This window comes from Dreissena polymorpha, chromosome 8 (genome assembly GCF_020536995.1).
Source record: "Dreissena polymorpha isolate Duluth1 chromosome 8, UMN_Dpol_1.0, whole genome shotgun sequence".
Classification (NCBI taxonomy): Eukaryota; Metazoa; Mollusca; class Bivalvia; order Myida; family Dreissenidae; genus Dreissena; species Dreissena polymorpha.
Window position 1 is genome coordinate 57,843,865 of NC_068362.1, and position 26,081 is coordinate 57,869,945.

At 37.3% G+C, this 26,081-nt stretch overlaps 1 protein-coding gene across 1 annotated transcript; it reads right to left on the bottom strand.

Moving 5' to 3' along the window:
- LOC127841792 (dihydropteridine reductase-like) lies at window positions 1-26,020 on the bottom strand. The gene is made up of 6 exons (XM_052370868.1): window positions 25,891-26,020; window positions 22,338-22,527; window positions 21,664-21,804; window positions 16,778-16,886; window positions 6,717-6,800; window positions 1-296 (listed from the first exon to the last, which is right to left on the bottom strand). Exons 1-6 carry the CDS (start codon window positions 25,975-25,977, stop codon window positions 197-199), a joined length of 711 nt encoding a protein of 236 aa, XP_052226828.1. The 5' UTR covers window positions 25,978-26,020; the 3' UTR covers window positions 1-196.
- Between the last annotated feature and the right edge of the window lie 61 nt (window positions 26,021-26,081).

Below are 26,081 nucleotides of genomic sequence, written 5' to 3' on the forward strand. Positions count from 1 at the left end.
TGTAATTTCTTGATGTAATATGCCAAATGACTAGTATACTGCACAGTAATCTCAGGAATATACACACATTCATCCATCTGTTACAATATGTATTTGCCATAAAGGCATTTTTTGGTATGTCATGCTATAACTTTTATTGCATCCACATGTAATGGAAGATTCTACTGCTTCCAACTAGGAGTAGGTGGTAGGGGTGTTAAGCGATGACCAGTTCTGTTTTACTGTCCTTAGTAATAAACTGCACTAAACTGCCACTGTCTGGTAGACCCTCATTATTGATCCACTTATGGAATGTCCTGAAAAAGTAATAAAATTGCACAGAGAAAGAATTTGCAATAAAATACATTTCATGTAGAATTAACTGCCTAATAGCCCAACATTATATATTTCAACATAACATCACACAAACAAAATGTTGATAAAATGTTAAAAACAAGAGGGCCTGAAAGGCCCAAAGTCGCTCACCTGAGTTAAAAAGAAATAACCTGTTCTTTGCAGCCCGAGATATCAATGGAACAAATGTTCTAGCAAAGTATCATGAAGAATGAACAACAAATGGCCCCTTGGTGGCCCCATGTTTTTTTAACAGACCTGAACCATTTTTTAACACTTCCAAGATATGTCCAAATTTCATGAAGATTGGAAAAAAATGTGTCTTCTAGACTGTTCACATGTTGTCACTATATACATATAAAGAAAACTGCCCCACTCCCTGGCAGCCATGTTTTTTCACTGATCATGACCATTTTCAAACTCGTCCGAGACATCCACATAACTAATGTTTTGACAAAATTTCATGATGATTAGGCAAAACATGTGACTTCTAGAGTGTTAACAAGCTTTTTTACTATATAAATATAAGGAAAAAGACCCCCCCCCCCTGGCGGCCATGTTTTTTTACCGATCCAAACCATTATCGAACTCAACTGTCCTATCCAGGTGTGGTAGTGCAGTCTCCTTCGCTTACGCAAATGAACCGGTCACAGGACGGTTACAAGTTATGTAACTTTGTGAGCACTTATGTAATGCGGAAATATTTATTTGACGAACTCTTATTTCCAGTCAGGATGACTATACTGACTAGTTGTAATTCAATTGACTAAAGGCGTTCAGTCAGGGACGCCTAAATACACTCAAAGAATTTATTTATGAGTGAAAACCAAGGCAGCTTTAACAAAAATAACTCATTTTTATTCCAAGAACTCGGAAAATGAAGAACAATGACAGAAAATTAAGAACAGGTACAAGCCAAGTCTAAAGAATCTAAGTATCGTTACAAAAATGAACAACATACAGCAAATACCTTAATGAATGTAAAAAGAAGTTCAAAATCTGTCAAAAAAACTGATATAAATATAAGTTACTGTTAGTCTGAAAAGTGCTTCAAAAATCAAGTTTACAAAATTGGTCTAATTTAATCTAAAGAACAATATTTATGGAGATTAGGAAACTTCAGTGAATCAAATGTAAAATAAGAAAAATTTACTAAAGTTATTGAAATAGAATATTGTCTTTCTAATTTAGAAAATGCCAAATAAAAATATTCTAAATAATAAGAATAATTTAGAAACTAATGCCAAAATGTCTTGATGCTGGTGTTAAAAATAATTTAGAGTTTAATTATTTCAAAATTCCAACCGTTTTCAAGAGCTGTTAACTTTTCAAGAAAGCATCAAGAGGTGTTTAAATCAGCCAAAACAGCTTATTTTATACAGTTCAGAAGAGATCAATGGCAGAGTAGTCAATTTTCCCTCAGAACAGTGCATTTATCAATGATCAATATCTTCCCATATTCCAGAGCAGAACTAACAAGGGACAAAATTGTCACAAAACCAGGTTTTCATTGTGAAAAAAAAATCTGATAAAGGGAGAAAACTCAAACTGAACTTTTGAAATGACCAAAAAAAATTAACCCCCTTTGTAAGTTTTTTTTTTTTTTTAATCTATTTTTAGTCGTGGCAACCTTGACATTGGAGATATTGACGTGATTCTTTCGTGGGACACACCGTCCCATGATGGTGAACAAATGTGCCAAATGATTTTAAAATCTCACAATGAATGACATAGTTATGGCCAGGACAAGCTCATTTATGGCCATTTTTGACCTTTGAACTCAAAGTGTGACCTTGACCTTGGAGATATCGACGTAATTATTTCGCGCGACACACCGTCCAATGATGGTGAACAAATGTGCCAAATGATTTTAAAATCTGACGATGAACGACATAGTTATGGCTCGGACAAGGTCATTTATGGCCATTTTTGACCTTTGAACTCAAAGTGTGACCTTGACCTTGGAGATATCGACGTAATTATTTCGCGCGACACACCGTCCAATGATGGTGAACAAATGTGCCAAATGATTTTAAAATCTGACAATGAACGACATAGTTATGGCCCGGACAAGCTTATTCCGCCAGCCCGCCAGCCCGCCAGCCAGCCAGCCCGCCAGCCAGCCAGCCAGCCCGCCCGCATTCGCCAATCTAATAACCAGTTTTTTCCTTCGGAAAACCTGGTTAAAAATAGATTACTGAACCAGGTTAAACAAGGGAGATAAATACTGCATAAATACTGCAAAATCATGTACATGTTGTCTTTCTTTCAGTTATCTCTTAGTTGAAAGGCTTATCATAAGTGTTAATGACTAAAACAGTTATGCTAACTATGACAAGAGTTCCGCGGTCGGAGATGACCGCATTGAAGCCGGATTTTTGATTTAAATGACAGGAAAGTACCTGGTGGTGATATTTTTAGCCTCGTTCTGAGTTAACTGGGCATAATGTGTGTAGAGTGTCACCCCAGATAAGCCTGTTAAGTCCGCACAGGCTTATCAGGTACGCACTTTCCGCTTTTATTGAATTTTTGGGTTAAAGGAAGTCTCTTTTAAACGAAAGTCCAGTTAACGCCTAAAATATCAGCCCTGATTGCAGATGCATTAAGTCCAGTTTTCTAAGATCAAGTCTAATTTTTAATGACATTGAATAGAGTTGGAATAAAAATGGTTGGCCTTGTGAGAATTAAAAACAAGAGGGCCTGAAAGGCCCAAAGTCACTCACCTGAGATAACAAGATATTATTGGGACAAATCTTCTGACCAAGTTTCACAAAGATCGGAAAATAAATGTGGCCTCTAGAGTGTTAACAAGATTTTACTATAGCCATATAAGGAAAAATGCCCCGCAACCTGGCAGCCATGTTTTTCAACCAACCAGCATCATTTTTGAACTTGTCCAAGATATTATCGGGATGAATCTTCTGACCAAGTTTCATGAAGATCAGACAGTAAATGTGGCCTCTAGAGTGTAAACAAGATTTTACCATAGCCATATAAGGAAAAATGCCCTGCCCCTTGGAAGCCATTTTTTTTCAAGCCAACATAATTATTTTCGAACTCATCCATGATATCAACGAGACCAATCTTCTGACCAAATTTCATGAAGATTGAACAATAAATGTGGCCTCTGGAGTGTTAACAAGGTTTTACTATAGCCATATATAGCCATATAAAGAAAAATGCCCCAACCCTGGTAGCCATGTTTTTAAAGCAATCAAAACCATTTTCAAACTCATCCAATATATCATTGGCACAAATCTGACCAAGTTTCATGATGATCCGAAAATAAATGTGACCTCTAGAGTGTTAACAAGGTTTTACTATAGCCATATAAGGAAAATAGCCCCGCCCCCGTGGTGGCCATGTTTTTCAACCTAACGGCATCATTTTTAAACTCGTCCAAGATATTATTGGGATGAATCTTCTGACCGAGTTTCATGAAGATCGGACCATAAATGTGGCCTCTAGATTGTTAACAAGATTGTACGATAGCCTTATACAGCCATATAAGAAAAAATGCCCCGCCCCTTGGCGGCCATGTTTTTCAAGCAAACGTAACCATTTTCGAACTCATCAAAGATATCATTAAGACAAATCTTCTGACCATATTTCATCAAGATTGGACAATAAATGTGGCCTCTAGAGTGTTAACAAGGTTTAACTATATCCATATAAGGAAATGCCCCGCCCTCTGGCTGCCATATTTTTCAACCAACCGGCATCATTTTCGAACTCATCCAAGATATTATTGGGATGAATCTTCTGACCAAGTTTAATGAATATTGGACAATAAATGTCGTCTCTAGAGGGTTAACAAGCTTTTACTGTAGCCATATATAGCCATATAGGGAAAAATGCCCTGCCCCTTGGCAGCTATGTTTTTCAAGCAAAGGTTACCATTTTTTAACTCATCCAAGATATCAGTGGGACAAATCTTCGGAGCAAGTTTCATGAAGATCAAAAAATAAATGTGGCCTCTAGAGTGTTAACAAGGTTTTACTATAGCCATATAAGGAACAATGCACTGCCCCCTGGCGGCCATGTTTTTCAACCAACCATCATTTTCGAACTCCTCCAAGATATTATTGGGATGAATCTTCTGACAAAGTTTTATGAAGATCAGAAATAAATGTGGCCTCTAGAGTGTTAACAAGATTTTACTATAGCCATATATAGCCATATAAGGAAAAATGCCCTGCCCCTTGGCAGCCATGTTTTTCAAGCGAATGTAACCATTTTCAAACTCATCCAAGATATCATTGAAACCAATCTTCTGACGAAATTTCATGAAGATTGGACAATAAATGTAGCCTCTAGAGAGTTAACACGGCAAATGTTGACGCTGCACAACGCACAACGGACGACAGACGAGGTGATCACAAAAGCTCACCATGAGCACGTTGTGCTCAGGTGAGCTAAAAACCAGAAAGACCAACACATTTTAGGATTAAAAGGGAAATATCATATTAGAAATAATAGGCAAGGTTCTAATTCATGGAAGATGGAGGATAAAAGTTAGTAGGTGAATGTTACAATGTGCAATAAACAAACAAAAACATTTGTATTCCTTGAAAATCCGCAATAATCAATCAATTTAATAATCTAAAATTCCTACATGCAAGCACACAATGTATTGACACATGTATTTGATGCTTCTCAGCAAACATTCTTAAAGTAAATGATACCAATATCCAAGAGATTTACAAGGATTGCAGGAAAGTGTCCCTCTGTATAAGCCTTTTTTTACACTTAAAAAAGGACCCTCTTTCACTTAGATAACGGGGCTTAATGAATATGCGGAAAGTGTCATCCCAGATTAGCCTGTGCAGTCCACACTGGATAATTAGGGACAACTCTTTCTGCATAGACTGGATTTTCATTAAGAAGAGACATCATTAAATTAACAAGAGCACCGCCTAGCGGGTGCAGACCGCTCATCTATTTTTCTTTGTAAAGGTGAAGGGACCTATCTCAATTTCAATCACAAAGAAAGGAGGGGTGGAGTGGGGTGTATAGTGTGGGGGTGTGGTCATTAATTCTTCCAAAAATGCAAAAAAAAATGCAATTTTTTTGGGTGTGTGTGGGGGATTCTTGGGTGGGATGGTTGGACAGTATTTCAAAAATAAAATAATACAAAAAAATATTTGTGTTTTTTAACCATGTTTAAGAAAAACAAAATTTGGGGCGGGGGGTATAGTGTTAGGGTGTGGTGGTCATTTATTAGATGATCTTTAAGAAAAATAAAAACATTTGGGGGGGGGGGGGGGGGGGATTCGGGTGGGGGGAGGCTTGGGGGATGGTTTGGGTGGAGTCTATTGTGGTATGTCAGGTAAGAGTTGTTTTGTCTAAGTATCAATCAAATCTAATCATAAATAAAGAAGTTATGTCAATTTTAGAAAAATTTAATAATTTGACCTTGAGAGTCAAGGTCCTTCAAAGGTCAAGGTAAAATTCAACTTGCCAGGTACAGTACCCTCATGATAGCATGAAAGTATTTGAAGTTTGAAAGCAATAGCCTTGATACTTTAGAAGTAAAGTGGATCTTAACACAAAATTTAACCATATATTCAAAGTTACTAAGAAAAAAAAAAGGGCCATAATTCTGTAAAAAAGACAACCTGAGTTATGCAACTTGTCCTTTACTGTCCCCTTATGATAGTTTGCAAGTGTTCCAACTAGGAAAGCAATATCTATGATACTTTAGGGGTAAAGTGGACACAAAACTTAACAAAATTTTCAATTTTCTAAGTTTAAAGGGCCCATAATTCCGTCAAAATGCCAGTCAGAGTTACATAACTTTGCTTGCACTGTCCCCTTATGATAGTTAGTAAGTGTTGCAAGTATGAAAGCAATAGCTTTGATACTTTTGGAATAAAGTGGACCTAAACACAAAACTTAACCAAATTTTCAATTTTCTAAGTATAAAAAGGGCACATAATTCTGTCAAAATGCCAGTCAGAGTTACATAACTTTGCCTGCACAGTCCCCATATGATAGTTAGTAAGTGTTGCAAGTATGAAAGCAATAGCTTTGATACTTAAGGAATAAAATGGACCTAAACACAAAACTTAACCAAAATTTTCAATTTTCTAAGTAAAAAAAGGGCACATAATTCTGTCAAAATGCTAGTCAGAGTTACATAACTTTGCCTGCACAGTCCCCTAATGATAGTGATGCTGATGCCAAGGTGATGACAATAGCTCATATTTTATTTTCAAAAAATAGATGAGCTAAAAATTCCATAAAAGTGAAAAGTGTTGTCCCTGATTTGCATGTGAAGACAGAACAGGCTGATCTTGGACAACACTTTCGCTACATGCCAAATTTTAAAGAGCAAGACTTAAAGAGAACAACGCCAGAGTGATTGGAAAGGTAATGCTTACTCAGACACAAATTCCAGGGGAGTCCAGGTGGAATGGTCAGCATTCGGCATCCATTTCCTGTTCATGGGCGTATCCAGGGTTACCCTGAAAATAAATAATAGCCTCTATTCACAGGGTGTATAAAATAGATCATAGCCCCTGATCACTGGGTTGTATAAAAAAGATTATTGTCTCTAATCATTGAAGAGTATAAAATAGATAATAGCCTCTATTCACAGGATGCATACAATAGATAATAGCCTCTAATCACTGGGGTGAAAAAAGTAGATCATAGCCTCTAATCACAGGGTGTATAAAAAACGATCATAGCCTTTAATAATTGGAGTGTATAACATAGCCTCTAAATACTGGGGTGGATAAAGTAGATCATAGCCTTAAATCATAGGGTGTATAAAATAGATTGAAGCCTCTAATAACTTGGGTGTATAAAATAGATCATTGCCTATTATCATGGGGTGTATAAAAAAGATCACAGTCTCTAATCACTGGGGCGTTTAAAATAGCCTCTTATCACTGGAGTGTGTAAAATCGATCATAGCCTCTTATAACTTGGGTGTATGAAATCGATCATAGCCTCTAATCCCTTGGATGTAAACAAAATGTGTTTGAGAAACACTATGCCCCCCAGCATGCAAAATATGACGTTGCTATGTAGTGTATATTAAATGAGCTATTTTGACCCATATATTTGACCTTTGACCTTGAAGGATGACCTTGACCTTGAAGGATGACCTTCACCTTTCACCACTCAAAATGTGCAGCACCATGAGATACACATACATGCCAAATATTAAGTTGCTATGTCTAATATTGCAAAAGTTATGGCAAATGTTTGACATGCTATGTACAATAGTTAACAAGAGGGCCAAGATGGCCCTAGTTCACTCACCTGAGAGGAGTCAGTCCATTCAATCTTTACCTAATGTCAAACATGACCTAGATTTTGACCAGACAAACATCCTGGTTAAGTTTCATCATTATTGAACCAAAACTCTGGCGTAGGGAGTGTTTTTGTTTTTGTAAGATTTGAAATGGGGACCTATATTTTGAGTTGACCCCCCAAACATCAAACTTTGCTTACAAGAATTTTGTATACATGTAATATAATGAAAATTTGGACAATCTAAGAGCAATAATTATGGCATTAATTATGTGATTTTGCTCATCATCAAACTTGACTGAGATCTTTCGGCACCTTTGATAAAGAATGCTTGAGAAATGTGAATGCTAGAGTGTTTACAAACCAAATGTGGACGGACGGACAGCGGACAAAGACCCATCCTAAAACCTCACCTGAGCAATCAGGTGAGCTAAAAAGTGTGTTTCACCGATCTTAGCCATTTTCCAACTTGTATTGACTAAGTTTCATGATGATTAGGCAAAAAATGTGACTTCTATAGTGTTCGATCACAAGGTTTCTCTCTATATAGTCACATAAGGAAAACTGCCCCACCCCCCTGGCAGCCATGTTTATTGACCCATCGGGACCATTTGCAAACTCATCTGAGATATATATAAAACAAATCTATTCACCAAGTTTCATGATGATTGGGCAAAAAATGTGACTTCTAGAGTGTTCACAAGCTTTTTTTTACTATAAAAATATAAGAAAACTGCCCCCACCCCCTTGGCAGCCATGTTATTCAACTGACCAAAACCATTTTCAAACTAAACTCTCGTATCAAAGAAACAAATGTTCTGACCAAATTTCATGAAAATTGGGCTCAAAATGTGACTTCTAGAGTGTTCACATGTTTTCACTATATATATATAGAGAAAAATGTCCCGCCCACTGGCTGCCATGTTTTTGTCACCGATCTAAACCATTTTCCAACTCGTCCGAGAAAACAATAAAACCAATGTTTTGACCAACTTTCATGATGGGTGGGCAAAAATTGTGACTTCCAGAGTGTTTACAAGGTTTCTCTATTGCCATATAAGGAAAACTGCCCCGCTCACTGGCGGCCATCTTTTTCAATGAACCGGAACCACTTTTGAACTCAACCAACATATCATTAACACAGACATATAAACAAAGTTACATGAAGATTGGGCATTAAATGTGACTTCTACAGTGTTTACAGGCTTTTTCTTTTTTTTGACCTAGTGACCTAGTTTTTGACCCAACATGACCCAGTTTCAAACTCGATCCAGATTTCATTGGGACAAATCTTCTGACCAAGTTTCATGAAGATCGGACAATAAATGTGGCCTCTAGAGTGTTTACGAACAAATGTGGACGGACGGACGATGGACAAAGACCAGTCACAAAAGCTCACCTGAGCAATCAGGTGAGCTAAAAACAAGAGCTGTCACCATAGGATGACATATGCCCCCTATAAACGCTTTGATGGAAGTTGTAGCATTTTTCGAAACCTAAACGCAGATTTCGAAACCTAAACGTGGACCCTTAGTTCAAGGTCAAGGTCACAGGGGTAAAAAAATGTGTGCTATGAAAGGCCTTGTCCACATACACATGCATACCAAATATGAAGTTTATATCTCAAGGGACATAGAAGTTATGAGCATTTTTGGAAACCTAAATGCAAAGTGTGACGGAAAGACGGACGGACATTCAGACAGACAAACAGATGGACGAACAGTCCGATCACTATATGCCCCCTTTTATTCGAAAGGGGGCATAAAAATATCCAACCTCGAATAACAATTAGTACATAAATGAAACACAACTACACTGTATTATTATGAAAACATTAATAATCAAAGGGGAGTAACTACTGTATTCTTAAATGCAATATTTAGAAGAGTTGTCTCACATGTTACATGACCTTAATTCATGATTGTTTGCAAGCCTTTTTACTATATAAATATAAGTAAAACTGCCACGTCCCCCTGGCAACCATGTTTTTCAACAGACCGGAAACATTTTCAAACTTAACTCATGTATCTAGGAAACAAAAGTTCTGACAAAATTTTATGAAAATTGGGCCAAAAATGTGACTTTTAGAGTGTTCACATGTTTTCACTATATACATATAGAGAAAAATGCCCCGCCCACTGCGGCCATTTTTATTCACCGATCTAAACCATTTTCCAACTCGTCCGAGAAAACAATAAAACCAATGTTTTGACCAACTTTCATGATGGGTGGGCAAAAATTGTGACTTCCAGAGTGTTTACAAGGTTTCTCTATAGCCAAATAAGGAAAACTGCCCCGCCCACTGGCGACCATGTTTTTCAACAGACCGGAACCACTTTTGAACTCAACCAACATATCATTAAAACAAACATTTTGACAAAGTTACATGCAGATTGGGCATGAAATGTGACTTCTACAGTGTTTACAAGTTTTTTCTTTTTTTTGACCTTGTGACCTAGTTTTTGACCCGGCATGACCCAGTTTCTAACTCGACCAGGATTTTATGTGGGACAAAGCTTCTGACCAAGTTTCATGAAGATCGGACAATAAATGTGGCCTCTAGAGTGTTTACGAACAAATGTTGACGGACGGACGACGGACAAAGACCGGTCACAAAAGCTCACCTGAGCAATCAGGTGAGCTAAAAAGGTATACATGTAGGCATTTTGAAGTATATGACCTTAAAGTATGACCTTAACATGTCACCGATTAATATGTTCAGCTGTGTGAGTAACACATGCATGTAAAATATAAAGTATCTGTATAAAGTGGTACTGACGTTTTGGCACATTTAAAATGAAAATTGACCTTTGTAAATATCTTTGACCTTTCATGATGACCTTGACCTTAACTTTGTAAAAATTAAAATGTGCAGCTCCATATGCATTTGAGAAGTCGTTACAAAGTTATAGTGTATAGTAAATTAATGATTTTGACCCATATATTTGACCTTTGACCTTGAAGGATGACCTTGACCTTTTACCACTCAAAATTTGCAGTTCCATGAGATACACATGCATGCCAAATATGAAGTTTCTATGTTCAATATTGCAAAAGATATGGCAAATGTTAAAGTTTAGTGATTTTGACCCATATATTTGATTTTTGACCTTGAAGGATGACCTTGACCTTTCACCACTCAAAATGTGCAGCTCCATGAGATACACATGCATGCCAAATATCAAGTTGCTATCTTCAATATTGTAAAAGTTATAGCAAATGTTAAAGTTTGATGCAAACCAACAAACCAACAAACAAACCAACAGACAGGGCGAAAACAATATGTACCCCAGTATATACTGATACAAATAGATCACAGCCTCTTATCACTGCGGTGTATTAAAGCTATAATAGATTCTAATCACTGGGCTGTATATAGAAGATCAAAGCCTCTTATCACTGGGGTTTTAAACAAGAGCACCGCCTTGCGGGTGCAGACCGCTCATCTATTTTCTTTTTAAAGGTGAACGGACTCTCATTTTCAATCACAAAGGAGGGAGGGGTGGAGTGAAGAGGGGTGTATAGTGTGGGGGATTCTTGGGTGCGATGGTTGGACGGTATTTCAAATATAAAATAATAAAAATCAATATTTGTGTTTTTTAACCGTTTCAAAAAAAATAAAAAATTGGGGGGGTGAGGTGGGGGGGTATAGTGTGAGGGTGTGGTGGTAATTTGTGAGATGATCTTACAAAAAAAAAAAAAAAAAAAAAAAAAAAAATTACGGGGGGATTCGGGTGGGGAAAGGGGGTGGGGGGGGGGGATTCTTGGGTGTGATGGTTGGACGGTATTTCAAACATAAAATAATAAAAATAAATAGTTGTGTTTTTTAACCGTTTAAAAAAAAAAATTGGGGGTGGGTGTAGGGGTATAGTGTGAGGGTGTGGTGGTCATTTGTGAGATGATCTTAAAAAAAAAAAAAAAAAAAAAATAGGGGGGGATTCGGGGGGGGGGGGGGGGGGAGGGGGGGCACGGGGGATGGTTTGGGTGGAGTCTATTGTGGTATGTCAGGTAAGAGTAGTTTTGTCAAAGTATCAATCAAATCTAATCATAAATAAAGAAGTTATGGCAATTTTAGCAAAATTTAATAATTTGACCTTGAGAGTCAAGGTCATTCAACGGTCAAGGTAAAATTCAACTTGCCAGGTACAGTAACCTCATGATAGCATGAAAGTATTTGAAGTTTGAAAGCAATAGCCTTGATACTGTAGGAATAAAGTGGGCCTAAACACAAAACTTAACCAAATTTTCAATTTTCTAAGTATAAAAAGGGCACATAATTCTGTCAAAATGCCAGTCATAGTTACATTACTTTGCCTACACAGTCCCCTTATGACAATTAGTAAGTGTTGCAAGTATGAAAGCAATAGCTTTGATACTTAAGGAATAAAATGGACCTAAACACAAAACTTAACCAAAATTTTCAATTTTCTAAGTATAAAAAGGGCACATAATTCTGTCAAAATGCATGCCAGAGTTATCTAACTTTGCCTGCCAGTCCCCTCATGATAGTAAGTAAGTGTACCAAGTTTGAATGCAATAGCATTGATACTTTCTGAAAAAAGTAGACCTAAACGCAAAACTTAACCAAAATTTTCAATTTTCTATGTATAAAAAGGGCACATAATTCAGTCAAAATGCACGCCAGAGTTATCTTACTTTGCCTGCCCAGTCCCCTCATGATAGTAAGTAAGTGTACCAAGTTTGAATGCAATAGCATTGATACTTTCTGAGAAAAGTGGACCTAAACGCAAAACTTAACAGGACGCCGACGCCGACGCCAAGGTGATGACAATAGCTCATAATTTTTTTTCAAAAAAAAGATGAGCTAAAAATAGATCATAGCCTCTAATCAATAGGCTTTATAAATAGATAATAGCCTCTACCCACTTGGCTGTATAAAATAGATCATAATCTCTAATCACTGGGGTTTATAAAGTAGATCATAGCCTCTAATCACTGGGCTGTATAAAATATATCATAGCCTCTTATCACTAGAGTGTATAAAATGGATCATCACATCTGATCACTTGGCTGTATTAAATAGATCATAGCCTCTTATCACTGGGATGTAAAAAGTAGATCATAGCCTCTAACCACTGGGCTGTATAAAATCATTAAGTTACAGAACATGTATGGCTCATATTGGCTTCAAAGATGATTGTTGGCAAAATATTCTGTATTTTGTCAATATTCTACTCAATGTGAATATTGCTTTAGATTTTATTTAAAACTAGTGACCTGAAAATCAATAGGGGTCATCTGCGAGTCACGATCAATGTACCTATGAAGTGTCATGATCCTAGGCAAAAGCGTTCTTGAGTTATCATCCGAAAATCATTTTACTATTTCGGGTCACCGTGACCTTGACCTTTGACCTTGTGACCTCAAAATCAATAGGGGTCATCTGCAAGTCATGATCAATCTACCTATGAAGTTTCATGATCCTAGGTGTATGCGTTCTCGAGTTATCATCCGAAAACCATTTTACTATTTCGGGTCACCGTGACCTTGACCTTTGACCTAGTGACCTCAAAATCAATAGGGGTCATCTGCGAGTTATGATCAATCTACCCATGAAGTTTCATGATCCTAGGCGTATGCATTCTTGAGTTATCATCTGGAAACCATTTTACTATTTCGGGTCACCGTGACCTTGACCTTTGACCTAGTGACCTCAAAATCAATAGGGGTCATCTGCAAGTCATGATCAATCTACCCATGAAGTTTCATGATCCTAGGCGTATGCGTTCTTGAGTTATCATTCAAAAACCATTTTACTATTTCGGGTCACCCTGACCTTGACCTTTGACCTAGTGACCTCAAAATCAATAGGGGTCATCTGCCAGTCATGATCAATGTACCTATGAAGTTTCATGATCCTAGGCCCAAGCGTTCTTGAGATATCGTCTGACAACCACCTGGTGGACGGACCGACAGACCGACCGACAGACCGACCGACAGACCGACATGAGCAAAGCAATATATCCCCTTTTCTTCGAAGGGGGGCATAAAAACTTGTGGCTAAACAAACATTCTTGAACCAAATGTCGTAAGTTGAAGCCATGGGGTAATTTCGGATATTGAAGAGTAAGCCCAGGGATCCATTGAATGGTACAGCCTCACTCTGGGGTCTGTTGGTCAACCTTTTGCCTGGGCACATAAGTACCGGTAAGTTAATTGACCTCTTCTACATTACATATGATCCGTTACTATGGTTGTGATCACATAGTTTTCATTTTCTGCGAAGGAAGTCAAGACCAACAAACAAACCAACATGGCAATTCCTGCATACCCCCTTCTAATCTTGCAAAGTAATATAAAACAGCATTTTCTATGAAGTCAAGTACATAATGAATTAACTTTTTGTTTTGACTGGATGGCGGGAAAATTCTAGTTTAACCCATTACCACTTAGAAAGGCACTTTGACGCATATGTAGTCCCAAAGAAAGTTAAATTTAATTGAATACCTTTCTTTCTTATATGTTTTAAAGGCTTCATTTCCAACCCTTAAATACTGATAAGCAGCAAAAAGCATAAAACCTGAACAGAATACGATTTACTCGCAGGCTGTCCTGGTTTTATGCTGTTTGCACAAAGCCATTTTCCCTTTACTTCTGAGTGAGAAAGGGTAAATAAACATTACATGTACTGAAAACTGTAGCTAATTTACCAATTATTAGCAAAGAAACGATATCTCCCCAGCCACCTGTCCATAAAGTATCTTGTGCGATCTCATCAAAGCAAAATTGGCATTCAGAATGAAGAGCAGAAAATGAAGAGAAAGTTCACACACCCATCCTCCTAAAGCAAATCTATTAGCAAAGTGATTAGAAAACTGGGCTTAATGCATGTGCATGAAGTGTTGTCCCAGATAAGCCTTTGCAGTCAGCACAGGCTAATAGTGTTTTTCCCAGGAGGGCAAAGGGGCATGGCGCATTACTTTCAAAAAGGGCATTTTAGCGCGCAGTTTAGGCAAAAAAGGGCAAAAACGTTCCCTGAATACCTGAATTACGGGGAAACATGTAATCGCATCAGAAGCAGTTGTGGAAAAAAAAACATATAAAAAAGCACATTTAATGGTAATAGAAGTATTTAACTTACTATGATTTATATTAATACATTTACCTTGCAATGTACATTTAAGTTCCATGCTGTTTCAATAAACTGTACAGCACGACAAACATAATAAAGCAATATATGCATATGAATCTGATTATACACAGATCCACTAATATATAAATGAAACCATGTTTGTCTTATCCCATTTTCTAACAATAATCTCGACAGATGTTTAAAATAACATTGCGAGTAAATTGATCGCTAACAATATGCAAACACTCGTTTCCGTGACATACATCCACCGAGTAGATTACAAACAAGGGACAAAATTGTCACAAAACCAGGTTTTCATTGTGAAAAAAAATCTGATAAAGGGAGACAACTCAAACTGAACTTTTGAAATGAACAATAAAAATTAACCACCTTTGTAAGTTTGTTTTAAAATAAATCTATTTTTAGTCGTGGCGACCTTGACATTGGAGATATTGACGTGATTCTTTTGTGCGACACACCGTCTCATGATGGTGAACAAATGTGCCAAATGATTTTAAAATCTCATAATGAATGACATAGTTATAGCCCAGACAAGCTCATTTATGGCTATTTTTTACCTTTGAACTCAAAGTGTGACCTTGACCTTGGAGATATTGACGTAATTTTTTCGCGCGACACACCGTCTAATGATGGTTAACAAATGTGCCAAATGATTTTAAAATCTCACAATGAACGACAAAGTTATGGCCCGGACAAGCTTGTTCCGCCCGCCCGCCAGCGCGCCCGCATTCGCCAATCTAATAACCAGTTTTTTCCTTCGGAAAACCTGGTTAATAAATAAATAATGTTGTTGCTATCTAAAACATTTTTATGCATCGTTGATTATCACAGAAATTTCATTAATTCCTTCTTAATGTATAATCTCCATCGTTAATTCGATCGTTTACGACGTTATTTGCCATTTTTGCCGAGTCACAATTTAATTCTGTGTAGTCCGCCATGTTGATAAAATGTCAAATGATGTAAGCGACAGGTGCGCATAGCAACGTTAAATCGTATACGCGATTCGCATTTTGTTAAATTAGTATACGTCTCAGTAATTATTTCAATAATTAGATCTAATTATCTTAAAGACGAAAACGATAAAGAATAAATTTGTTTGTGAATTTAAATGTAATTATGCGTAAAAATATATGTTTCGATATAACTGAATAATGCATGCAAAGCCAGGAGAATAACATCGAGTTTTTCATCAAAAGTCTCCGAAGTAATGATTATATCATGGAGGAGTACACATTGCCGAGCGAAAAGTGCGCTTGGTATAACATAGCCTCCAGCATTATCGATTGATACTGACACGGGGTTATTCACGCATGACTAATTCACAGCTTTGGAGCAGTCAGTAAGACCTACCTATAAATCGAGCACTGTTATAGATAAAATCTGCTCAATTAAATATAGTTGATTAGACGTTGACGTCTCTCGAGTAAATCAAGCACAGTCGGAGCGTCACAGACAATCAAGGACGCTGATTTTGCGGGCCAAGTTAGATCGTAAGGCAATAAAGATGTTATCGATAAGGGCGCGTGGCGAAATTTGCCTTTGAAAAAAGGGCGCGTGGCGAAATTTGCCTTTGAAAAGGGAAGCGTGGCGATCCGGGAGGGCGGCGTGGCTTTTCGCCACGCTAAAATGGCCTGGGAAAAACACTAGCTAATTAGAGAAAACACATTTCGCTTTTATGGAATTTTGCTTGGAGGGGAGTTTTTTTTAATTAAAATACCAGTACAATGTAGGCAGAAAGAGTCTGCAGCTTATAACTCTAAGCAGACTTCACAGGTTACGTATGTGCATTAACCCTTTACGACTTAGAACCAAAGTGAAAATGGCTTAGTGCAAACAGCATAAAATCAGAACAGCCTGTGGTAACTCGCAGACTGTCTGGTTTTATGCTGTTTGCTGCTCATCAGTATCTAAGGTTTGGATATGAAGCCTTACAAAGTTGAATCAAGTAAGAAAGGTCTTGAATTAAATTAAATTTTCTAAGGGACTAGGAATGCCTGAAAATATGTACCTTAGTGGTAAAGGGCTAAGCCCAGTTTTACCTGAGCATGACTATATTATACTCACGGTAGCATAGCCAGTGCCGTGCTGTTAGCAGGAAGGCCACTGTTCCCTGCTGCCAAGCTCTTCACCAACTGGTGGACCGCAGCCTTTGCCATTCCATACCCAATCATCCCTGCGAGAGAAACATGTGCACCCTTATACACTACCATACTACTGGGTTTGATGCATGTGCACAGGCTAATCAGGAACGACACTTTTTGCCCAAACTGGCTCCATGTTCACAAAACATTTTTTGCAATCGAAAATTGATTTTGCTTGTCATTGAAAATGGATTTCCATTGTAGTTGATAGGCAAAAATGAAAATCAATTTAAGTTAAAATCAATTTTCGATTGCAAAATCGTTTTGTGAACAAGGGGCCTGGATTTTCTTTAAGGAAATAATTTCTTTAAAACAAAAAATACAATAACACTGAAAAGTGGCGTCCCTGATTAGCATGTGGCTAATGTGTGACAAAATGTACCCACATGCATTAAACCCAGTTTTCACAGAATGTGGCTCATGTGCACTCTAATAGACTACCCTATTTTCCCAAAATAATGACCCAGCTGGCTTTTCATTTTCCTAAAGAGCGGTTTTATTACAAGTCAAAATAATGAAAATCTAGTATATAACCACTGTAACAAAAACTACTCGCCAGCTCATTATATAAATATTTCAGTCAAAGATTTATGCTGAGCAAGTATTTTCATTATTTTTGTAAGCAAATGATAGCTCTAATAATGCATTGATGTTCTTAGTCTACTGCAATGTATTAGTTGCAAATTGAAGTATTTTTTAAAAAAAAGTTTAAATGGGTCAATTCTTTCCAATTGTGTGCATAAATTTCGATATTTATTTTTAACAAGACTATTGCAAAGCAATATATGTTCCCTACCGGCTCCACCATTGTCAGAAATTCCACCATTGTCAGATTGTTTTGTTTTTTTTATTTGTTGCCATAGCAACCAGAATTTTTGACGTAAGAACAAAATGAAATGACGTGCATAATGTCCATATTGCCATCTATCCATGTTTCAAGTTTCATGAAAAAATATGAAGAACTTTTAAAGTTATCGCAGGATCCAGAAAACCACCATTTTCAGCAGTATTTCTAGTCTATTTGTTGCCATAGCAACCAAAATTTTTGACGTAGGAACAAAATAAAATGACATGCATAATGTCCATATTGCCATCTATCCATGTTTCAAGTTTCATGAACAAATATTAAGAGCTTTTAAAGTTATCGCAGGATCCAGAAAAGTGTGACTGACTGACAGACGGTGAAACCGGTAGGTGACAATTACAAAATACTTCAGGAATGATTTGCACCTATACAATTAGTTACAACGCATGGTCTGTAACAACACGCACACTTTCAATGCATAGACCTTGAACAACAACAGCAGCAATTTTGAGCTCTTATTAAAACAGAGGTTTTACATGGCGTACATGTATAGTGAATGGTGTACGCGGTAAATGCATAGAAAGGGACTTCTAGCCTCAAATATTATCACCTTGCTCTTAACATACATTTTCTTGAATGAAATTTCTTCCACATACAATTGTTAACGGTTATTGTTTTTACAACTTACATTCAATAAATAACTAATTGCTCCACAGTTGTATTTAACTTGTCATAAGTAACAACTGATAACAGTATGTTAAGACTTTTTGTTTACAGTAAAAAGGTGTGACTGTGCTAATGACGCCTGACATCGTCTTCAATGTACTGTATTTATTACCGTTTTATATTACGTCAATGGTAAAACTGTGATACCTTGTTAATCAATATGTGGTAAACGCTTACTTCATGATGGTGGTCAATCAAAAATAATAGTTGCCAGTAAACTTCACCTTTAACCTCGCCCTCATAAGAATTCTCGTAACAGATTGGACAGTTAACATCACAGTTTGGCAACTGGAAAGTTACTTAAAAATGTCTTATGACGTATCTGTGTCAGCATACATGACCATGTAATGTGGCTTGAATATTCTATATGCACGTCATGCTATCTCTTATCAGTGGATTATCTATAACCCTATGTGGCATTTATGGTGATTACTTGCAGGAGAAGGTAACGAGTGATCTTTAATTGTAGGGAATATTAATACCTTTATAAAGAAACCTTGATTTTTTTTTACAATCAACATTTATCATTTTCAACTTTATTTCCCAGCTGAAAGGTTAGGCAATCTGAAAAGCTAACATAGTGTTCTTTATTATTTCACAGAATCAGGAAGGTCAATTATTATGTATTTGAATTTCCATCATTTTAAAGGGTATGAGCGCTGATTTTTATTTCTTCAATTATGTACCGTACATCTTCGCTTATAAGACAGGTTTTTTTCCTGAAATTTTAAGGGATAAAGTGGGGGGGTCGTCTAATAAGAGCGTCCTCAGAAAAAAACTGATTTTTTTTACCGATTATTGCGACGTGATAACCGTATTTCTGGTGACGATAAGAAACTACTTTCATTTTGACAGCAGATATGCCGCTTAAATCATTATGTTTTAGTTTTAATCTATCTGTTTGGAATACTCGAGAGTTTATTATTGAATACAAATTAAAAATATAGATGTCTTTAAATATATGTGTATAAATAAGTAAAAACTGTTATCAGTGTTCTATTATTTTTTCTATTTGCAGCAATGTACTGTGGATCGTGTTTACTGTGGCGGTGAAGAATAAGCGTTAGGTCGCTTATGTCATTAATTTGATTAGTTTGGAAGCGTTTGTTGTAAAAATCCCAAATAAACGTTTATTTATTTAAATGTATCACTTTCATTTTGATGAATGTTTTGCATATTTTGTTCTATTTTCAGGGAATGCCGGGTAACCGAACCTCATTCTTCGAAATTTGTACCTGTTATTTTTCAAAAATAAAGCACCTATTTGTTTCAGTGTTTACAGAAAACAGGGCATCTAATTACCACTATACCTCAATAATAACACCACCGTAATAATTGTGGCAAAAATTCACTTGTCAAATTCCCAGAAAACTCCAATTGTTGTGCAAACACTATTGTCAAAGATGACAGTTTGTTTATTGCCGACTGACTATCAACATGTGTAACCCATATCTAGCCGTTAAATCGCGATTTTATTGATACATCGTACAGATAGTACTGACCCCTTACTGGCTTACACATGGCTTGGTGCTGTAAATAGCCAACGACTAACCGGACAGACGATACTTGTGTTTATTAAGCCGTTAATTGGGGGATAAATTGACGCAGATGGCATTATACCTCCAACACTAATTAACATAAAGTGACTTACCTTGTATTTGATAGGTCAATATAATGCATACATTAATTGTTTAGTAATTTGATTGGTTGCAAACTTACAGAACGCAATCATACAATCTGAGATATATAACGCACCGATTTTCATAATCATTATTTCCAAACTATTATATTGCACTCGATTGATCATTACAATAAAAGAGAGCGTCATATGACGTAAATTTTAAGCTCAAGGTTGTAGAGTACACGAAATCGCACACCAACAAATAATACAATGATTATATTGTAAGTATAAACAAGGGCTGTTTGTAAAACATGCATGCCCCCCATATGGGCTGTCCGTTGTAGTGGCAGCCATTGTGTGAATACGATTTTTGTCACTGTGACCTTGACCTTTTACCTAGTGACCTGAAAATCAATAGGGGTCATCTGCGAGTCACGATCAATCTACCTATGAAGTGTCATGATCCTAGGCAAAAGGGTTCTTGAGTTATCATCCGAAAATCAGTTTTCTATTTCGGGTCACCGTGACCTTGACCTTTGACCTTGTGACCACAAAATCAATAGGGGTCATCTGCCAGTCATGATCAATGTACCTATGAAGTTTCATGATCCTAGGCGTATGCGTTCTCGAGTTATCATCCGAAAACCATTTTACTATTTCGGGTCACCATGACCTTGACCTTTAACCTAGTGACCTCAAAATCAAAAGGGGTCATCCGCGAGTTATGAGCAATCTACCCATGAAGTTTCATGATCCTAGGCATATGCATTCTTGAGTTATCATCTGGAAACCATTTTACTATTTCGGGTCACCGTGACCTTGACCTTTGACCTAGTGACCTCAAAATCAATAGGGGTCATCTGCAAGTCATGATCAATCTACCCATGAAGTTTCATGATCCTAGGCGTATGCGTTCTTGAGTTATCATTCAAAAACCATTTTACTATTTCGGGTCACCGTGACCTTGACCTTTGACCTAGTGACCTCAAAATCAATAGGGGTCATCGGCGAGTCATGATCAATGTACCTATGAAATTTCATGATCCTAGGCCCAAGCGTTCTTGAGTTATCGTCTGACAACCACCTGGTGGACAGACAGACCGACCGACCGACAGACCGACATGAGCAAAGCAATATACCCCCTCTTCTTCGAAGGGGGGCATAATAAATAAGTGTTATATATAGCCATATACGTCGAGTACCGGTACCTGAAAAACAAAAATAAAAAATATTCATATACATATAAACTTGGCATTATAATAGGACGACGTAAATCAGGGAACGAATCCGATAACAAGCTTACTTGGTGTATTGTACTTACTAACAAAATGGCCGACCATTAAATTTTGACTCTTGAAATTTTATCGATTTTCGTCCTTAAAAAATTGCCCCGTCTTATTAGCAAGGCCAAGCAAATTACAGCCGATCTGGGACCTAAAGTTGGGGTCTCGTCTTATAGTCAAACCGTCTTATAAGCGAAGATGTACGGTATCAAGTTAAAAGAATGGAATGTGAAAAACCACGTTATTTATCAGAGTACATGAGACCTTTTCAATGAGCTACAGTAAGTTATTTATGATACGAAAATCGGATGCATTGATTTATTGAAATGCAAAGTGCTATGTGGAAATCAAAACTGGCCTTTAATTTCCCATACCTGGTGTTCCTGCGATGGCTGGCTGTGCCCCTGGCAGTGTAACTAGGCCTCCCTCTCTGAGATGTTTGGCTGCAAGACTGGCTGCAATCGCTGATGTCCAGACACTCTGCTTCCACATCGCATCTGCATTCTTGATGAATTCTTGACACAGACAAACAACAATTGCAGTAGACATATTTAACAATCAAATTTAATTTAGCATCAAGAATGGTTTGATTACAGATTTACCAATTCAGGCCAGTAAATGTTGTGCGAATTAAAACTTTCATAGGAAAGCACAGTATAAAACCTTACTTTTATAGTAAAGAAACAGCAGCATTCTTCATTTTTTTTTTAATATTTAGCAAAAGTAACAACCTTTACAAAGACAGCAAGTTAATAAGTGTTGTTTTTTCCTTCATTTGCAACATAAATGTGCCGCGTCTTGCGAAAATAGGTATTATCCCATATGCTGCCAGCTTAGCCCCAGACCCATCTGGTAGGGAGCTACCCTATCTGTTTTAAAGTCACGCAAGGTTTCATGTTATTAGCTGACAGTCTAGCTCCAGACAAAACTGCATGATTGTCTTAAGCTACGCTGGATGCACATGTCATAATATTTGCATGCTGCAGCTCAAATTTAAGGTTTTATAACTCTTCAAAAGTTGTAATCAATACTTGACAAAAATACCTACCCTTGCTAGCTGCATTCCCCCCAGCCCAGCCCCCTGCCACGCACAGCACAGCGTCCAGTTTGTGGTCTCCTAGCAATGTCTCCACGCCCTTGGTAATGTCCTCCTCCTGCTCTGTCCACGAGTCTCCGGACTTTACAACAACATTGCCATCTGCCTGCTCGTTGGGTGCTAGATCAATGGAGCCCACCCACTAAAATTAAACAAAAAATTATTGTGTTTTTTCAGTCAGTCAGGGCCAAGTGATCAGACATTTACAGAGGAACCCCTCTTAACCGGACACTCGAGACCATAGGAATATTCCGGTTCAGTGGCGATTCCTGTTTTTAGGGGGATTATAATGGTGATATACAGAAAATTACCTTAAGAGTCTTTTGTGTAAAAAAACAAACAAAATCAACATATTTTATTTTATATTTGATTATAAACAATTTACATATTATTACACAGTGTTTTTATTCACCATTTTTGGGAATGGGGCTTGGCCATTTGGACTTGTAACCATCGAATTGTTTTCACTACAATTGGGAAATTTAGTTGAGTTTATTTTTTGAATTACAAATACTATAAAATTTAGGACAGAACTTTTTTAACATTGTATTTGATATGGTTCAACTCATGGAGGCGACGAGCTGAATGTTGTAATTTATTCAACCAGAGGGGAATCATGGCCCTGAAGCGCTCCACTAAGTTCAAGGTAAACTAGAAATGGCGCGGCAGAGGCCGACGCGTATCCCCACGCCGAATGTTTGACCTAGGTGTGCCCCAGGGTTGGTAATGGGGCCATGCATAGCTGAGATTGACCGTATTGTCATAAGAGAAGTTCATCATCAATTAGAAGTGAATTGGTGTAGAAATGAAGAAGTTATAGTAAAAGGCAATTTTGGGTGGGTGTGACATATGTGGGCAGGGCGCCCCAGGGTTGGTAATGGGGCCATGCATAGTTGAGATTGACCGTATTGTCATAAGAGAGGTTCAGTATCAATTTGAAGTGAATCGGTGTAGAAATGAAGAAATTATAGTAAAAGGCAATTTTGGGTGGGTGTGGTCTATGTGGGCGGGGCGCCCCAGGGTTGGTAATGGGGCCATGCATAGTTGAGATTGACTGTATTGTCATAAGAGAAGTTCAATATCAATTTGAAGTGAATCGGTGTAGAAATGAAGAAATTATAGTAAAGGCAATTTTGGGTGGGTGTGGTCTATGTGGGCGGGGCCCCAGGGTTGGTTATGGGGCCATGCATAGTTGAGATTGACCCTAATGTCATAAGAGAAGTTCAGTATCAATTTGAAGTGAATCCGTGTAGAAATGAAAAAATTATAGTAAATGGAATTTTTTGGTGGGTGTGGCCTATGTGGGCGGGCGCCCCAGGGTTGGGATTGGGGCCATGCATAGTTGAGATTGACCCTAATGTCATAACAAAAGTTCAGTATCAATTTGAAGTGAATCCGTGTAGAAATGAAAAAATTATAGTAAATGGAAATTTTTGGTGGGTGTGGCCTATGTGGGCGGGGCGCCCCAGGGTTGGGAATGGGGCCATGCATGGTTGAGATTGACCGTATTGTCATAGGTGAGGTCCAGTATCAATTTGAAGTGAATCGGTGTAGAAATAAAGAAGTAAATGTAAAATAACCTAAAAAAATGAGTGATAATTTCTGACGCGGCCCCACCCCAACCCCTATAACTTTTGACCCAGGGGTCAGATCAAAATTCCAAATAGTGCAGGGTCGCACATATGCTCATAGCTACCATGTGTGTAAATTTCAAGGTTCTAGTGCTTTAAGTGTAGGAGGAGATAGTGGCCAGGACGGACGGACAGACGGACGGACAGACGGACGGACAGACGGACGGACGGACGGCGGAGATCACCACAATATCCCCACCTTTTTTTCAAAAAGCGTGGGGATAACAAATTGTCGAAACTTAAATTGGTGACCTAATTTTGGGACACAAATGACCCACAGTCAAACTTGGCCTAAACATGTTCAAGATGAACATTCTGATTAAGTTCAAACAAGATTGAATCATAAACATGGTCTCTACATAGGTACCCCGGTAACAAGGTTTTTCTAAGATTTGACAAATTTATCTAGATTTTTGACACATGTGACCCAGATTTGAACTTGGCCTAAATATTGTAAGGATTAACTGTCTGACCATATTTCATGAAGATTGAGTCATAAATGTTGCTTCCAGATTCTACCTGATGACCTAGTTTATGGATGCATGTGTCCCAGAATAAAATTTGACTCAATATTTTGTCAAGATAAGTGTTCTGACTATGTTTCATAAAGGTTGAGTCATAAATATGGCCTCTAAAGTGGTTTCATTTTTTTTTTTAAGATTTGACCAGGCTACCTATTTTCTGGGTGAACATGACCCAGATTCAAATTCAGCCCAGTTATTGTAATAATAAGTATTCTGACCAAGTTTCATCAAGATTGAGTCATAAATGTGGCCTCTATAGTGGTAACAAGAGTTTTTCAGATTCAACAAATTACCTAGAATTTGGTCACATGTTACCCAGATTCAAACTTGGCCTAGATATTGTAAGGATAAACATCTTGACCAAGTTTTATATAGATTTAGAAAAGAATATGCCTCTTCAGTGACCACAAGACTTTTCTAAGATTTTATTGTGACCTTGTTTTTAGGACACATGTGATCAAGATTTCAACTAGATATTGTCAATAAAATCAATCTCACCAAGTTTTATCAAGATTGGATGAACAGTGTGGCCTCTGGAGCAATACACACACCAGACAATGCACGCGGGAGGTTGATCACAATACACAGCAGTTAATGCTCAGCAGAGCTAATCATGTTTTCATATAAAAGTGGTATAATTCCAGTTATGTCGAAAACGTAAAGTTTCAGCTCTTTAGCAGCTTTAATTATTCTTAATTACATTAAACACATGACCTTAGCATTCAATGTCAATATTTCAATTATAACAAGGTACTTACAGCAATCATAAGTGCTTAAATGTGAAAATACATAGGCCTACATCCCTTGATGGTTTGCTCCAGTATTTATGTACAACAATGTTTGAAAATATCTCAAAGGTAAATATTGTTTACACAAGTGTTCAACATCCAAAATTCTGGTACACTATCATTTATTTGCAGGTATGAGGTCATCACAGAATTGTTTACAATGAAGAGCAATAAGGACTTGTTGTGAACAGTTTATATGAAAAAGGCGAGTACACAAGAAAAATTCACAAGCTAGTTAATATATTAACTTGTTTAATAATGTGTGCCAAAAAAAATGTGACAGATGGTAAGACATAAAGACAGAAGCATGGACAAATAACAGCAAATCTACTTGCCCCCCCCCCCCCCTCTCATTCAGCAAACAAAGTTTTCCGCTTAATGTTCTATTTTTGAAGAGCAATTAATTACAGTCATGTGATAAATGTAAACTGAACGAAACTGAAAAGTGCAAAATGCAAATATGCCACCACTGCACTAAAAGTCTAAATTGATAAGTTTTATACATTTACCTTTATAAATACATAATGACAGCGCATGCAATAAAAAGATTTGAAAAACCTACATAATTTTTGGCCTTAAATGACGATACAATCACCGATCCAAGAGCCCCTTTACCACCATAAACTAAAACTCTTCCATTGAGTGCCATGTTGTGGTGCTTGTGACCTTGACATTACCGGGATGATCTTGGTAGTTTAGACGTTTAAAAAGACCAAGAAAGCGTTCAGATGATTATTCGTTTTATTAAAATTA

Bases quoted from the DNA above. Each gene is read 5' to 3' on its own strand.
- LOC127841792 (XM_052370868.1), bottom strand. From the start codon at position 25,977: ATGGCACTCAATGGAAGAGTTTTAGTTTATGGTGGTAAAGGGGCTCTT. The intron at 21,805-22,337 runs GTAGGTATTTTT...GTCTGTGTCAAG, and splicing joins GGGGAATGCAGCTAGCAAGG to AATTCATCAAGAATGCAGAT. The intron at 6,801-16,777 runs GTGAGTATAATA...ATTTATTTTCAG, and splicing joins ACGGCACTGGCTATGCTACC to GGTAACCCTGGATACGCCCA.